The 17,529-nt window shown below is 50.5% G+C and overlaps 1 protein-coding gene across 1 annotated transcript in view; it reads right to left on the reverse strand.

The window, feature by feature from the left end:
• Positions 1–2,904: 2,904 nt before the first annotated feature.
• The window catches only part of Med13l (mediator complex subunit 13L), a 204,426-nt gene continuing 189,801 nt past the window's right edge, over positions 2,905–17,529 (reverse strand). Inside the window, 11 exon segments of the mRNA XM_032886705.1 lie at positions 2,905–3,766; positions 5,104–5,216; positions 7,140–7,301; positions 8,809–8,966; positions 10,269–10,445; positions 11,577–11,735; positions 14,142–14,293; positions 14,409–14,632; positions 15,116–15,304; positions 16,207–16,426; positions 17,013–17,415. Coding sequence (XP_032742596.1) covers positions 3,634–3,766; positions 5,104–5,216; positions 7,140–7,301; positions 8,809–8,966; positions 10,269–10,445; positions 11,577–11,735; positions 14,142–14,293; positions 14,409–14,632; positions 15,116–15,304; positions 16,207–16,426; positions 17,013–17,415 — 2,090 coding nt within the window. The 3' untranslated portion in view covers positions 2,905–3,633.

Below are 17,529 nucleotides of genomic sequence, written 5' to 3' on the forward strand. Positions count from 1 at the left end.
AACCGCTGAGCCATCTCTCCAGCCCTGAACTTGAGGTTTTTAAGCAATGTGAAGTGAGACCAAGTTAATCTGCCCGATGCAGAGCTGGAAGCCCAGGACACAGTCCACAATCCTCTAACTATCTGGGTCCACAGCCTTTCCTTGATGACTGTCATTATTAACAGGAAATAGTAACTAGTAGTGACTTTCTGTAGAGTAGATGTAAATGACTCGTGGGACATCTGGAGCGCAGTGACACATTAGAGATCGCACCTTGGTAGGACTCCAGCCCTGAGATCCCACCCAGTTCTGTTTAGCCGACTGACACTGCAATAGGGAGATCCGGGGAGTGGGGTGGGGGAGACTGGCACCACAAATGGAAACACAGACATCCATGGCAGCAATCCCTCTCACCAGAACTCTCTGGCTGTGGTTTCCTCTGCCTTTTAGGGTGCACAGCTTCCGGCTTTGCAGAGCACTTCTCATGGGCTCCCCTCACCTTTCTCTGCAAATGATGTGACAGGAGGGGGCGGGGTCTATGGAGTCAACCCAGCAAATTGCTGTCTTAATTCGGAGACGATGAGAGTAGCATTCGAAGCTGATGGAGGAGCAAGTCCCTTCAAATTACTCTGATTTTTACTGCCCATTTTGAGTAAAGTTTCAAATGGGACAGGAGAGTGAATCCACGACTCTTTTAGAGTGAGCAGGTTCTCTGCTGGAAGAAAAAATAAAAGCCATCACAGCGGATGGTGTGAGGGAGAGTGCAAACGGATTTGTCACTTTGTCCTAGGGCTGACTGCAAATCTCCCAGTAGGAGACATGATCACATCTGCCCTGCTCAAGAAGGCTAAGGATCCAATTTACACTCAAGCATTGGGCGGGTCTCCATGCTGGTGTATCTGGAATCTGACCTGGGAGCGACGATGCCAGATGATACCACAGGGGTCAGGACCGCGGTTGGGGTGGCGGGTAATAACAGTGGTCACCAGGCCAGTGTTGTTCAGTCAGTGGTGGGTGCACACGCACCAGAGCAGTGTGATCTCAGTACCGAGACAGGGTGGGAGGGGAAAAAAGCCACTCAAGGTTTCAGTAATTCAATAATTTATTCCTCTAAAAAAGTGTGTAAAAGTATATAGCTCTCATCCACAAGGTATATATGAATGACATTTAAAATGGAGGCCTTTGTCATTGTTTCTTTTTATCAAAGTCTTTAGTGTATTGAACCAGCACTGTGCTGTAGTTCTTAAATGAACGTCACATAGTTTTGTATTCTTCCCAATTGTCTGCTATATATAAAAGAAGCTCACTGCAAAATGCTTGAAGGAAAAAGGAAACAAAAAAGAAAATCAGAACTTCCCAGAAATGTACAGCTTTTACATTTAAAAAAGGCTCTGAGAGATACATACAGGCATGCCGGCCCAGCCCTCCCGCCTCCCTCCCTCCTCCCTTTTCAAACCATGGTGGGAGTTCTGATTTCTGCAGAGTTTTCAAAATTAAAAATAAAAAAAAAAATAAAATAAAATAACTTCTCACTCTGTAGCAAATCCAGGGCTTGTACATTTCAGATTAATTCTGTAAAAAACTCACAAGTAAAATAATGCATATTTAAGGGAAATATTACACAGACTTTTTCACACAGAAGTACATAAGATTTTTTAAATCTATTGCCATTCATTTATTTTTGCACAAAAACGTATAAATATGTCACCAGCTTCTCTTAACTTAAAAAACTTAAATAAAAGACACCAGATGAAAGCTACCCTTTGCTGCCTTCTTTTAAAACTTTTTATAGCTTTTTTCTGTTTTTATTTTTTGTATTTTTTTTCCTTTTCTCTTTTCTGTGTAGAGTTGAGTCTCTGGGAAGAAAAGCCCCTGCAGTAAAAAAACAGCCCATTTAAAAAAAGAGAGAGAGAGAGAGAGAGAGAGAGAGAGAGAGAGAGAGAGAGAGAGAGAAGCTATCCCAAGTGGTAAGGATTACAAATGTCTGGTTTGCAGCCCGCCCTCCCGGGTGACTTTATACAAGTTCACATCTCCGTCATCTTCAAAAGGCCTTGAGGATTTCCTCTCTGATAAGAAAAAATAGCACTGCGATATCTTAGGTCAACTTTACACTGTACACGTTAGATACAAACGGTTTGATATATCAGATTTTTTAAGCTATACATTGGAAAGGCAACCCCCCCAGTTGGTGAGACAGAGAACAGTCACCCATTTACAAGTTATTTCTCTGCGTTCACATTCCCACCACATGTTAATATAATGTTTTAAACGTTAGATTATCTCAAGAAAAATACTTTTACAAAATCATTCAATTATTACATTTTTTCCTTTTCTTTGTTAATAACCAGGACATCAAAGTCTCTTGGAAGAACTTAGTTTGCATGACTCTCCCACGGGAGCCGGGCTCAGTGCCGGGCCTGTCAGGAGGCTCTGGGAAGCCAGTCCACGCCCACCACCCGCAGACAGAAACATACGACATAAGGGCTAGAAACAGGGTTTCAAAGTCAACCCAAAGGTCTGGGACAGGGAGTCAAAAATACTTCAATCAGCTGTTAATGCTTTAAAAAAGGCTTTTTTTTTTTTTAAAGTCCCACATAGAGGCTCAGCTTCAAGTACTGATTTAATGGTTGAGTTGTAATATTTCTTTGAAACAATATTCCTATGGTCCAGAAAACTTTCACTGTGTTTGTAACTGGTTTTGTGAGCAAACACTTTGGGTTGTGATATGTACACAAGTCCCTTTTGATCTAATGAAAGGAGAGACCTGGCTTTCTGTAAGAATTCTCTAGAAAAGGTATTTCCATGTGACTGTATAGAAGTGACAAGGTCCTTGCCTCCAGCTCGGGGCTGAGCCTGACCACCTTCGTGTACAGTGTGACCCACACAAGGCGCGGCCACACAGACTGCTTTCCCAGTCTCCCGCTGGGTGTGCTACTACACTACCCTTCAGGTTTGGTCTCCCCACTTGTTCTCACTCCTTTTCTGGCTTCTAGGACAGAGGTATGTACTCAGAGAATCCTATGGTGGGTCTCAGTGGGTTTCAGCTACTGTACCTGGTCCTCAAGATTAGAAAAAACAAAGTTGCAAAAACCTTACAACAAAATTAAAAATAAATAGAACAGATGCAGCTGTCTCCAGACCTCCTGTGCACACAGGTGCGCCCCCTGACAGCTGGGGAGGCGGGAGCCCCAGTGCGAGGTCCCGTACTGGAGCTGGCGCTTAGCTGTCACATCCCAGGTTGTAAAGTACGGGGTGACTGACCCACAGGCATCCACCATTGGCTAGAAGATTGCATTCAGAGGGCTGGACAGCCTGGTACTAAACAGAGGCTGAGAGCAGGCTCTTGTGCAAAAGGACGTTGTCTCTTCTCTTTCACTCTGAGGCCACCAACAGTCACCACTTCCTGGGGACTGCAGGCTGCACACATCACACATTGGCTCAAGTCACGGCTTATGGAAACTTCCAGGTCCTCATGAGACACGTGAAGGAGTCACTGTGGCAATGAACACTGCAGAACGAGCATGTGCCTGCTCAGAAGGCGTCACAGTGCAGGGCTGTAGGGAGTGCTCTGAAAAAGGCCGGCCATTTGCAGAGTGGAGCAGGCTCCCTGGCCAAGGCTGCAGGAGGAGCTGAGGCAGAGGGCAAGCTTCCCGGTTAGAGCATGTTCATGATGGCATTGTACAACTGCGTGAGCACCACAAAGTGGACGGGAAGGCAGGAAGTACGGTCCTGGGTGGCCGGATTGCACGTGAGCCAGGACAGGGCATTGTACTGCTCCAGCACAAACCTGCCAGGGAGAGCACAGAGATCAGCTTCTGGGCCACATGGCTTGGGGGGTGGGGCCCATGCACCCCACCTTGCATTCCTTCACACCAGTATGCCCACTTCAGGGCTGCCAGGATCATGAAGCCACTGAGTGGTAACTGTTCCATGTTGGCTAGCCGCCAACGGAGACTGTCCTGACCATCCTGAGTTGTTCAGAGTGCACCCGATACTTTACCCACACTTGGCCTCCCAAGTTTCTCAAGGGTATTCTGTTGTGGTCACCGGAAAAAAACAACGGGGTGGGCAGGGTCTTGCTATTTATTCCAGGCTAGCCTGAAACTCTCGACCACAGCCTTAGTTGCTTGCCTGGGCACTGGGGACCTGGGTGCAGACCACTGTGCTTAACTTGCTACAAGGCCCTTGTTCTGTGTTCCTCCAGGGACCCTGAAAGCCAAGCTGCTGCTGAGGCATCCGTACACCTCCCATTTCCAAAGCACAGTACCCCAGAGGCCACTCAGAAAAGCTTATTTCTCAAGGTACCCAATAGCTCTTGTTTGCTTGCTTGCTGTTTGGTTTCTAAGCTCCACTCTTGGGCCGGTCAGTGACACAAAGGTTGAGTGTGTGCCCTGGCACCCATGTAAAGCAGTGTGCAACAGTGCACAACTACTATCCAACAGCAGGGTGGAGGCAAGGTGGGAGGAGGCGGACACGGGTCAGTCTCGGGAGCTCGCTGGCCAGCTGGCCCATCAGCTGCTGAGCACCAGGCTCAGTGAGAGACCCTGTCTCAAAGAGTAAGGTGGAGAGCAGCTGAAGAGGGCACTGATTGACCTCTGGCATGCGCATCCAGACAGCATCTCCTGACTTCAGGCTGGACTCTGGGCTTGAACTCAGTAAGTAGCTAAGGATGCCTTTGAGCTCCTGGTTCTTTTGCCTTCTCTTTCAAGTTCTGGGATTACAGGCATACGCCATTACACCAGACCCAGAGCACAAAACTGTATGCCCTGCTGAAACAGTGAGAGAATGCGTGCTTCTGGGATGCGTAACACAATGTACAGTGTAGTGAAGCCCATGTACCTATGTGTGCCAGGGAAGGCCAAGCCGTGTTCTCAATGCAGAGCCATCCCCAGACACTGTTCTCTAACTGCCCTTCCGCCCAGGTTTACACTGTGTCACCTCCTTAGAATAGAGAATGAAGTGTCCCTCATTTACTGCCTAGTGCACAGGGGGCACAGGCCGCATGTCCCTGCACCAGCAGCAGTGTCTGTGAGCACTGCCCTGTACCAGCACTCCAAAGGGGGCAAGGAGGAAGGAGCATCACTGCGAAGGAAGGCCCGCAGTGCTGCCTCCAGGAGAATCTACCTTAGAACATCAGATGTGGTCTTGGAGTCCAGAGGGTGTGGAGCCCGCTGAGAGTTCCTGACAGGAAGGAGCTCGTCGGTCTGTGCTACAGAGATGTGGTGATGGAGTGAGGCCTAGGGGAAGAACAAACGACTGTCATCTCCAGGCGCAGAGCAGCACCGTGAAGAGTGAGCGAGGCCCAGCTCCTCAGCTGTGCAGAGTCAGCTGCTGTGTGTCCAGGTTCCAACTGCCCAGTCATCTCCTGGGACACAGTCCCACGTCCTGGAGTTAAGTTCAAAGTCTTTCTGGTCTAGCCCACCTCATTTTGCTTCTGGAGGGAAAAAGTTCCTTGGTGTGCACGCACTCAAGAGCACACATGTGCCGGTCTAAAGACAGCCTGCTGCAGTGACTCCCTCCCAGGAGGAACATCTCGGACTGGGCGGGGTCCCTGACTGACTGCGCCATCTCACCAGCACATCTTGCTTCTCTAACACAGCAGTCAAGCACACAAACAGCCGTTCCTATGTAACGCTGTGTGGCCTGACAGTCACTCTGTTTTCAGTATTTAACCTCTGGAATATGTTAAAACAAACCAAATACTATACATCATTTCCCTTGTAAACTTATGCGGTATCGCTTACAGATGAGAATCTTTAATATTATACACACTGAAAATGTGTGATTCCTTTGTACCAACTAATAGGCTACGGTCAGGCTTCACTGATGATCTGGCGTGAGGGTTAAGGAGGACTGAGTATCGAGGCTCTGCACTCTGGATGTAGCTGCTTCCTACTGTGGGGCTTCTCAACCCTTCTACTCCTCAGATTCTCACAAACCCACTGTTTGATCCAGAGGTTCAGTTATGGGTGCACCTCCAGGGTGAGCATGCAGAAACACCTCCAGGGTAGGTAAGAGCATTCTGGGCAAGGCGGGGCATGTCAGCCAGAGGACAGCAGAAGGCTCTGTCTGTCTGCTGTCTCAATGCAGCAGAGTGAAAAAGACTAACCTCTGCGACGGGGACAGTCATTTCCTTCATGCTCAGTCAGTCTCCGTGACCACCCGTGCCTGGCATTTCTGAGCATAGAGTGACACACTACCTCCTGTTTGTCACCTCTGGTTTGGAATTGACCCTAACAGTACTAGGGAATCTCCTTGCTTTGCTGACTGACTAAATGTTCCCACAGGTTACTACTCCATGCCTCACAAGTCCCTCACAGCTCTTGCCCACTGAGATCCACGTGCAGTGCTACAGAGCTGGTTCAGTCAGCCTTCCTGACAGGCATGCAGCTCTTCTTAGCTCTCACGCACCTCATTGGGTTTGCTTATTTTGAGGCAGTGTTGCTGAGCCCTTCAGGCTGGTTTCAACTCACAAGTCATGTGACCTCCCACCTCAGCCCCCTTCATAGCCAGGCATGGGCATGTACCAAGTACATATGCCATTTCTCACGCCTGCCAACATCCAATGGCTGGAGGTGGGCACGCTGTGCCACAGGGGGAGCTCAGGAGTGCTATCGCTCAGTCCACTCCCTTACCAAGAGTCCTTCTCCCCATGGCTCTGCCCCACAGTACTCTCAAACCTGTGTCTCTGCCAAACTGCAAGGGAGGGACCGATCCCCTCCCAGGCTCCTTCACACTCGGCACGTGTGGGTCTTGTTTTAAAGCCTTAGGATCCGACCGATAAAACCATACAAGGAGGAAAACACAGAGATGTGAAGGCTTGATGGCTGGCTCTGCTCCATGGAGGATGGCGCCAGGGTGCAGCCAGGCAGGACTGTGCTGTAGCTTACTGGCAGCCATAGTACTGACTGGGAGAGAGTCAGGTCGAGCCACAGGTAACTCCCACACTTACACCAGGACCCTGATGGCCTCCAAGGTTAATGTGGACTCACTTCTTAACAGCAAGTTTGGGTCCCTCTTCTGAACTCCACTGTCCTGTAACTACAACCTCCCCAGACTGAGTGACACCAAGAAAGGAATGGAAGAGGGGATTTCTAGCTCCAACCAAACAGAACACAGGCCACTGATTTCTCTCACGCTCCAGAGTGCATCGGACCAACCTTCAGGAAGAGTGGGCACTGGTTCCGGGCCTGCGGGCATGACGACCAAAACCACTGCGGGAGGTTCTCAGCTTTGGCAGTTGATACAAAATACCCAAGGGCCAGGGGCTGCTGCTTGAGCTCCTCTGGAGCCTCCCGGGACAGAAGCCGCTCTCCCTGGCTCTGAAAAACAAGGTCCAAAGCACAGTGAGCACCACCAGAAGCCGCTTGCAGCTTTCCTCCTGCTATGCACACCAGTCACTTTAGCACTCTCTCCTTCTCAAGTGTTTATCCCGGGTTAAGTCGGCACACAGGACCATGTGGTCAAGGAGGCAGCACAGGCTTTCTCTTTGCTCTACAGCAGGCCTCAAGTGGGCTGGCCTTCGAGTCTGATCCTTCTACCTTAACCTCTTTAGCTCCTGGGTTTGAGAGTTATGTGCACAGATATGGGTGTGCGTGTTCTACTGTGTCCTGACTTCGCTTTTTTCCATTGGCCAGAATAATTTCATATTATTTTTTGTCTTTTTGCCCCCCCTCCCACCCTCTGGAGTTGAGGACCAAACCCAGGGCCTTGTGCTTGCTAGGCAAGCGCTCTACCACTGAGCCAAATCCCCAACCCCTAATTTCACATTTTCTTTGTCCAGAATCAGAGTCGGTAGGATTTGATGTAGTACATTAATAAGGGCCATTTTCTTTTTCTAAATAGGAGGCATTAAAACAACAAACCGATCACTCACTGTCACCTGTACTAAAGGCACCTTGTCCCTTCAGCTGCTCCATGAGTAAAGTGACGCTATTCTAACCCTTCCTTTTCCTCATCACCCTTACATGACGGCAGCGCTGGCAGCACGGTCCCCTCTACAAGTCAGTGCACGCAGGCTGGCTGGCACTTGCTCAGGGTGAGACACCACACAGCACCGCCTCAGTGACTTAGTCCTAGAACCTCAATTGCAGGTACCATACAGCCGTGAGGCCTGAGCCATTGGCTGGGACAAGGCTGACATGAGCTACAGGGCAGCTTTTGACCTTTAAGCCTCCCATCAATCCACGGCACCTAAAGATGGAGCTGGCACTGGGCTCTGGCTCCTTCACTGGCTTGTAGCAATGACCTGGGCACATCTGAAGACTCCACACTGGGTGGCTCTTGATGCCCTACAGGCTGCTGCCAACATGGCCAGCACAGCACATGAGAAAGTGCATGCACACAGGCCACAGACCGACCACACACTGCAGGGACTTTCTTAGCTCCAGACACTGCACATGCGAGCCACAGGTCTGCCTCCTGCCTCTCAGTTAAGTCGCTATCTGGGAAAATATCTAAGAAAAAGACTAAGAGGAAAAATGTCTTAGCATTTTAGCTCAGGGGGAAAAGGCTTCAAATCCTCGGGGGAGGCCAGGACGAGGAGCATGCACCTGTAACTTCTCAGCCCTCCAATACCAACAAAGCAGCAGGCAGGAGCACCACCAAGGCCTTGCACACAGGAGGACTAACTTCCTAATAAAGGGAGCACTAAGACTGCCTGAATGCTTCTTTCTAAATCCCTGCTCTCCAAGACAGGTTGGAGAGCTGTGTCCCTGAGACCGAGACCTCTGGGGCGAGAGGCATGTGCAGTCAATTCATGGCCGGGGGGAGGACAGTTTTCCTGAGAGTTGTGGTTGTTCTCAGCAACCTCCTTCCAACAGTCCTTACCCGACTGTGCTGGAAGTGAGAGCCCACACCGATTCCAGAGGGAGAGCCCGGAGAGGGAACCGGAGAGGAGTTGGGAGAGGAGTGGAGGTTCCCGGTCATGAGGATGCCAATGTCATTGTCCATGTCGTCTGGAAATGGAAGGTCTACGAACATGTCATCTAGAGGGAAACACAGCGAAGTTAAAAAGGAACCACGCTCCACCTTGCCATCCTGTGTTCTGTTAATCTTCAACTGTCACAGGTATGCTGTAGGTACCTAACAGGTGCCTACTGTATGCAAGTGCTACAAACTGCCATTGGGTTTCTCTCCAGTGACAACCTAACAAAGTAAAAATATAGTGGGGAATTCACAGCCATGGAAGAAGAAAGGCCTGATTCCTTTCAGCCTTCAAAGACAGATGAAAAGTGAAAGGCAGCTCAGGTGCTGAACGCCAATGCTGGTACTGTCCAGCAGCAAGCAGACCCCAGCTACATGATCAGTACAGTACCACAGGACTGGAAGGCTGACGTCAGGGGACAGGGAGAAGCCTGCCCTGCAGTGGGAGAAGCCCATCCCACAGAAGACCAAAGGCAATGTTCATTAGGAGATGCTCTCCCTTCTACACTGCAGAAGAAGGGCGGACTTGCAGCAAATTTGGAAAGGAAAAACATGAAGGAAAAACTATCACAAACCCAGTTAGCATGGACAGCTGCCATGAGCCCACACTCTGGGATCCTTTCCCCTCCCCATGTAGCAGGCACAACGACTGGAAGATGGTAAAAGTCCAACAATAGCACAAACAGATGCACAGAATGTGGGATTTTATGGTCTATGACTCTTTTGGCAATCCTATACAGGTATTAGAACAATTCCATTAAGAATAATCAGATAAGGAGCTGCTCTCCAGCAAACTGCATCCCCAGGGTGAGCCAAGAGGCGGTATCTTCACACGGCCGTGCCCTCCACAGTGAGGTCCACAGAGGACAGGTGGAGACGTCTGCGGACAGCTGCTAGTCTGTCTCTAACAGACAGTGGGCTATGTTAATCACCCATGTTCTGTGGCTTGGTGGTTAATTGTCAACTTAACCGGGTTAGTAAGCAACAGAGAGAGTGGAGCGGGCTGATGTTTCCGGTGAGCACTAGTGAACGCTCACGGAGGGATGTCTACTCTGCAAACGGGTAGTGCCAGCTGTGGGTGGAGGCCAAGATCCACAAAGTGGGGAAGGAACAGCTCGGGCACCCTGCTCCCTGAAGCCTCACGGGCTGCGAGCACTGCCATAGCTTCTTTGCTGTAGTCTGAAACCAGGGCAACACAAACCCTTTCTAAGGGATTGTCAGAGGCACAAAGGCACGAACGGAACATGGTGACAGTGCAGCTCCTCCCTTCCCATGGCTCCTATGACACGGCTAAGACGTACACATGCACACACATGGCCACCACCCCATACCCCACTCTACCTCCGACTGTGCCCTCTGCTCACCATTGTTGGGGCTAAACCCATCCTCATTGGGGTAGTTGGCTGGAGCCACCTGGATGGTTGACGATGTCGGGAACACCAGGATGTGGGTGCAGGAGGCATCCTGAGGTGTGTTCAGCTGGGACGACTGCATGTTCAATGCAGTGCTTCGGCCAAACACAGAGCCCATTGTAACAGCATCTAAATAAGCAGAGCTGTGTCAGGTGCCTCTGCAGACCGACAGCCCCAGGGAGGTGTCAGGTGATGTGTAAAGCTGCTTAAATGTCTTTAGAGAACCACTGAGACCACCAGTGACAATCGCCTGACCCTCCCCTCACATGCAAATGTGGAGCTAAACCTGGACAGAGTCAGCACACATTCTGCAGATGACTTAGCCACTGAGTGACCTAGAGCCCTAAGGCCTGCATACTTTCCATCTGTGGTCACGATTATAGGCGCACCACTCTGAATGACAGCACCCAATGCTCTTCTTTTTTTTTTTTTTTTTTTGGTTTTTTTTTTTGGAGCTGGGGCCCAGGGCCTTGCGCTTCCTAGGTAAGCGCTCTACCACTGAGCTAAATCCCCAACCCCCCAATGCTCTTCTTAACCCTACCTAGTGCCTGCCAGACGCTGGCCTGTGCTAAACTCCATGCCTGGACCTTGCTGGCACAGCACACCACCCTGAGGTGGCACCAAGTGTCACTTCTGTGTAAATGAGGGCACGAGCCTCTAAAAGGTGTGTGTAAACTGCTGTCAGTGCTGCAGGAGACCAGAGGTCCAAGGAGCAGACAGTTCAGCCATTGTCCTGCTCTGAAGCCTGACTTCATACAGAACAGGAGTTAACGGGATTCAAAGACACTGTATCTGAAATGTGAACAGATCCCGACAGCACAGCAGCTTAGTGGCAGTCAGAGCACGGCTCTGCTGTGGCTTTCCACAGCCAGTGCAGCTGCAAGGCTTCTGTAGCTGAGGTCCCGAGAGTCCCCAGAGCTCACTCATGTCTGGCACTATGCTAAACACTCCTCTCTTTGCTCCACTTCTCGTCCTCAACAACAACAGACACTAAAACCCTTCCCGAGGTGCCACACTGGCACCTAGAGGCTGTCTGGAGGGCGAGATCCTATGACAACAAGAGACTGGGGCAGACACACACAGCAGCCATGGCTTGTGCTCTCACTTGTGCTCAGGGCTTCCTCTTCTTCATCAGATGCTCTCATTCTCCAGGTTAGAAGCACAGCACTTAACTCTACATGTATGTATCCACGGATGTCCTTTTGCATGTACTGGGCTGATAAAATACCCAGTTAATGGAACTGACAAGAGACAACTCACCTGGCATCACTACAAAGGACCCCTGGGGCTCCATGGCAACCAGGCAGGCACTGAGGATAGAAGGAGAGTCTGCAGCAGAGATCCCACACATGCGGCACACATCCTTGAGCTGTTTGCTGATTGTCTGCAGTGAACATTCTCCAAGGAGGATACTCCAATCTAAAGTCAGACATCACACACAGTGTTTACAAGCCTGCATGGTGTTTCACACATCTGTCAGTTTCACTGGGAAATGTTAAGTGTTGTGGCTCAGTTCTAAAGGGAGTAGGGTTTTCTGTGTTCAGTCCTCCTCTGTTACACAGCTTCTCTCTCACTGCATTAACACAGAAACAAAAGCCTGCTCTTCCGTACATAGGCTGCCATGCCCTTCGAGGGGCCTGCAACAGATCCTGGCAGATCCAGGTTCTAAGATCCTTTCACTGCTGAGGTCTCTGTTGGCTGGGCTAGCCTGGGGTAGCCATTTTTCCCTAGGGTCTGATGCTTCACTTCCCTCTGACACTGTTCGCTGCCCCTAAGCAGCAGCACTCTGTCTAAGCACTACTGATGCGTCTCTGTGACGATGGCACCCTGTCTAAGCGCTATGTCACATCGCCCCCTACCGAGCACATGGGGCTCAGCTGCAGGCTTTCTACAGTCACACAATTCTTTCTGGGGCAAGGACAGGGCAGTGTACTTATACTTATAATGGTAGTCACTGTGGAATGGGAGAAAGCAGCTGAGAACAGGAAGAAAATATCTTCAAATGGCAGAAGTCAAGACAGGTAGGAGCACCACAACGCAGCCAGCCTGACTCTTCTGGGCAGACACTGGCAGTTAACTGGTAGACATGACGGCTACCCAGAAGCTGGGGGCTTCTGCATGACCTCACTCAGACCATGGCTCCAAGCAGAGGAGCCCCAGGTCGGCTGGGAGGTGAATCCGTGCTTCCGCTGTCTGCAGTCCCTCTGGCCACACTCAGGCTCTACCCTTAAGGGACAGGGAAGGGGAGCTTACCCCTTCCCACAATCTTACATAGAGGGATCTTATGAGGAGGGGCCTTAATCATTTTCTCAAGCGCTAAGTGACTAAGTGACAGACACATGTTCGTGCCTGCTTCTTGTCTATTATTTCCCCGCCTTCCCAAGGGTCATGAATAGCTGAAAGCCTTTAAGAGGGAAAACTGACTAAAAAGCAGAGTGGGGAGAAGAGCCAACCTGACAGAAGTGATGGGAGGAATCCCCAATGTATTAACCCCCAGGCTACTGATACAAGACTCATCTAAGTGCCAGGCTGTTTAAAACATGAAGAGGTCCCACTTTCTCCCAGTCCACAACATCAAGTGTGGCTAGGAGAAACGCTCTCAGTCCGGCACACACTGTAGTGTGCGCACACATGGCTCTGAGCCTGAAACTCAGTACAGACCTGCCCTACAGGGAACAGCTCGCACGTGGGCTCTGCCTCTCAATGGTTTAATTCCAGGGATTCCACAGTACCCGGCTCCGCTTCCTGTAGTCAAGCAGTGTACTCACTCTAACACGGGCTGGCATGAACTACAGCCTGCTGCCTGCCTCGGTCACACAGAATAGCCACTCATGCAGCTCTTATCCTGTTCTGACTTCACACTGGAAGAAGTGAAGAACTGCACACCAATTAACTGCTCTGCAAGAGGAAACTGTACTCTCAGGCCTTGGCAAGGACACTGTCCACTCTGATGTATGTCTTCTTTCTCTTTAATTCTTTTACTGAGATTGTAATAATTTCCTCATTCTCCCCCCCCCAACCGTTCCATATTGACGACCTCGCTCTCTTTCAGATTCACGGCCTCTTTTCCTATTAGTTGCTTCATGCATCCATGTACACTCTACACATATGTAAGCCTAAATTGAATGTGCTCGATCTGGACGTTACTCAAGTGTGTGTCTTCTGGGCTGATCATTTGGTAGTGATGGTCAATTGCTGTGCTCTTATCCCTTAGCTGCTGCGGTCCTGTGCATGGCTGAGGCCCCTGGGCTGCCCGTGGGTGTCAGCATGCCTCTGTTCAGCCCACGTCCAGGTAGTCATGTTGGTGAGACCGTAACCTACACCACGACCCCTGCGCCTACGGCTCAGGGAACCCTGTGGAAGGTGGATGGGAAGACTGCACGAGCCAGAGGATCAGGGCGTCCGCTGTCAACTGTGTCTCTCAGCCACGCTGCCCCACATGCTGTGTGTGTGAGCCCTCAGGGGTCCTGCTGAAGATCCAATCCAGGATCACATGTACACAGCAAGCATTTACACACTGCTGTTCTTACATATGACTATAACAATCACGTAGAATTTCTGATAGACGTCTTAATCCTTTCTTTTTACTGCCTTAATATGTAATGTTATAAAATTTAACTATTACTTTATACTGATGAAACAAACTCCAATTTTCCATTTAAAATATTATTTGTGTAAGTGACTGGGGAGGGGTGGAACTACAGAGTTTTTAAACTTCTGGTTTATCCCTTTGTATACATGAGTCACGGTCATGAGTTTTGGCCTTTGGGGCAACTTGCTTTGCTCAGTCTCCAGCCATCAGCTCAGTGTCCTTTGCTCCTACACCTGCTTACCTTTCAGTTCCGCCGTGGCCAAGCCGCCCCAAGCGGCCAATGACAACTCTCCAGGGCAGAGATGTCATCTGGACAATCCCCAGGCACCATTCCCACAGCTTCTGCAGCCCGATCTTACGTGCAGACACCTTGCTCTTCCGTGACCTGACAGAGAGAGGAACAGGAAGGGTCCTACACGAGTCAGTTGTCACACAGCAGGGCACCCGTTTCTAAGCCCAGAGTTAACACAGAAGCTGACCCAATCAGCAAGGGGTCTCACCTGCTTGGTAAAGCAATGTTTACGATGCAGGTCTCCAGTAACTCCCCATGCAGGTCAGTGCAGGATGCCAAGAGCCAGCGCTGGTCATGAGACAGACAGTAGCCCACAAAGAGCACGTTGTACTTCTGGCTCGCCTCACCGAAGGCCTCTCCCGGCTCTGTCTGCTTGTCTTTGATTGGGGCCAATATAAAGGGAGGGGAATAAAGCTGGATTGGACTGGGCCGCTGAAATAAGAATCAGGTTCGTTATCAGCACAAGGCCAACCAAGATAGCATTTACAATAAAGCCCAGAGCGAGCAACACCAAGGGAAGAACAGAGCGATGGCAATAGGCTGTCCCCACCACCCTCTCCCCAAGACTAAACACACAGCGAGCAATGAACACACAGATAGCAAAAGTATTGTAGGCCCTGTGGCTTAGTTGTTTAGAACATGTGTCTAATAGATGGTATAAGCCATCAATGTTTGACTGAAAGAAACCACTACATCCGAAAGTAAGAACAAAGCTGACCGGATGTCAACAGACACTAGGAAGACAGACGCTGAGGCCACATGAGGTCCATCATGCGCAGCCTCAGGAGGTCTGGAGTCCCAGGCAGTAAACTTGAGAGGTTGGCAAGGTACGGAGACAGAGACAGCTGTAAGCTGAGAGGCAGCAGAGGTGCCTGGTTTGCACTGCAGCAGAAGATGACTCTTTACAAAACTCACCTCCGGGTTCTTGAGGGTCATCTCAATGCTGGCTGCAGGCCCAAAGCCCGTGAGGGATTTGATGTGGATCTGTGTAGGCAGAGGCCGCCTGCACTGGCAGTACACTGAAAACGCCATGGACTTCAAGTACTGAATGTAGAAGACGTGCTCATCCTTCACTGTCTGCAGCATGTACTGGCAAGGCACAATCTACGAGACACAAGCGACGGTCGGTTCAGCCCCACAAGCCAGCAGCTGGGAAACAAGAAGGCACGGGCTTACGGCTAGAGTGGGAGAAGGAACCTCAACTCCACAACCTAAAGCCAAATGTGACTACGGCCTGACTCCTCCCAGTGACAGGAAAGCTGTTCCTCAAATGCCCACCAGCCATCTGAGAAGGTAGTATGGGTAGCCAGTTTCCTTGAGGACTGTCCTGTCCCACCACCTCATACTTTAAAGCAGGCTTCTTAGTGCGTGCCCATTTGTACATCTGACAATGCCCGCTGGCTGCCGTGGTATCTAATGAGGTGCACTTGGGGTGTAACACAAGGTAAGTGATGACGAGCCACCCCACTGTACAAACAGTTCACGGTCACTTCATTTTAAACCTAGTAAAAATGCAGGGTAGGCGCACTCACTCCCTGCTCAGGAAACAAGAGCAGGCATTTTGGAAAACGACATTTCAGCATCTACATTCGAGAAGTCACTGTGAAAAGGACTTATTAGCCTGAAGAACAGTGGACCAGCATGCTTGCCAGGCTCCGCTTACACCAGTGGGAAAAGTGAGCACGGCTGACACATAATGCACTAGCTGGAGCAGCCCAGTCTCAGCACTGCAGGGGCTGGGCCATCAGAAGCTGGAGGTCAGCCTCAGTACCACAGTGAGACCTGTCTCAGGACAACAAAGTCTTCTTATGACAAGTGTCCCCGTGTTAACCAGAGAAAGAGAGCCCTGATCTTGCAGTGAGACAAGCGCAGAAACGCTCTAGGATGAAAAGATGGCTGGGCCCAAACCACAGAGGCCTGAAGGAAGGAGCACTGCTCTCCACAGGCTCCTCAGAACCCTGTCTCACACACGAGGAAGCAAGAAGAGCAAGTCAGTGGAGAGCGACCTGGAGAATGAACGAGCTTCTCATGTGCTCGGGGATGTGATCCAGCATCTCCGTGTAGCAGCGCATCAAGCTCAACAGCCAGAAGTTTCCGGAGCTGGAATCCTCCTCTGCAGTGTAGGTGAAGGGGTCCACCATGTAAATGACAACGGCTGGAGGGTAGGCATGGCTGTCTGCAGAGTCGGGCTCCGTGGGGATTCCTATTCTCTCCCTCTCTGTAACACTGCAGAAAGAGTCAGCTGTGAGGCTCTGACAGCAAAGATAGACTCTATCAACAAATCAGCCAGAGCCCCCCGCCCCCAGGCGATGATCCAAGGCATCAGCACACATCAGGCTCGACATTGCAAAGATGACAGAGGAAACAGACAGCAGTACAAAAACCGCAAGTTGCTCTGTGGTACCCATATGTGAGACCCAACTTGGGGGGGTCTTGGGTTTCAAATTTTCAGGCAAAGGATGCTGGCTAGTAGAGCCTATGCAAATATCCCCAAATTCCAAACTCTGCAAACATGTCTGTGTGTGTTAGTACCGGGCACTCATATCTGTGTTAGTCTGAAACGCGTTTTCTCTCATCCCTTTCTTCCCTTTGTTATCAGTGTACACAAAGGGTTTAAACACTACTATTTAATGAACTCAGTAATGAGCACGCTGATTACTGGTTCCCTCTCTTAATGCTCCCTCAGAGCAGCGCTTGTCACTTCTTATTAGCAAGCATGGAAGAAGCATTCGTCTGGATTCTGAGAGTGTGTGAGAGGTGGAGTAAGGGGTGTGACCAAGTGGCAAGCCCACTGGTTGTGAGGCACACACACCTGTCTTGTCCGTCCTGTGAGGGCTGGGCGCAGCTCTGCCCATGCTCAACGTCTCCACAAGCCACGTTCCCTGGGGTTCCATCTGTGGAGCTGCCCCCAGCACTGGGGTTCTGCCCTCCAACCCCACTACTGAATCCTGAAGAAGAGGTAGTGCTCATCTGAGCGATGCCTGGAGCAGAGGTGGCTGAGGAGCCCGGCGGCCCAGAGCAGGCGGATGAACCACTGGCTGCAGAGCTGCTGGACGTGGGGTTGAATGCACTGCCAGCTGGAGGCGCTCCTGAGCCTGAACTTGAAGACCCAGCATTCCCAGGCGTGGCTTGTCCCTGTGCTTCTGCTGGTGGGCTCTGGTGCTTAGGTGGCATCAGCAGGCCACTGTCAAGCTGCAGAGTGGCTAAATAAGGTGCTGAAGGAAGACAAAAGTGGCCTTAGTGACCCTAGCAGTCTCCCGTGGACACTTTGAAAACCCCCACCACATGTGGATATGAACTCCTACACAAAAGGCTGAATGCACACAAAA

The sequence above is a fragment of the Rattus rattus genome, chromosome 16, assembly GCF_011064425.1.
Source record: "Rattus rattus isolate New Zealand chromosome 16, Rrattus_CSIRO_v1, whole genome shotgun sequence".
Lineage (NCBI taxonomy): Eukaryota > Metazoa > Chordata > Mammalia > Rodentia > Muridae > Rattus > Rattus rattus.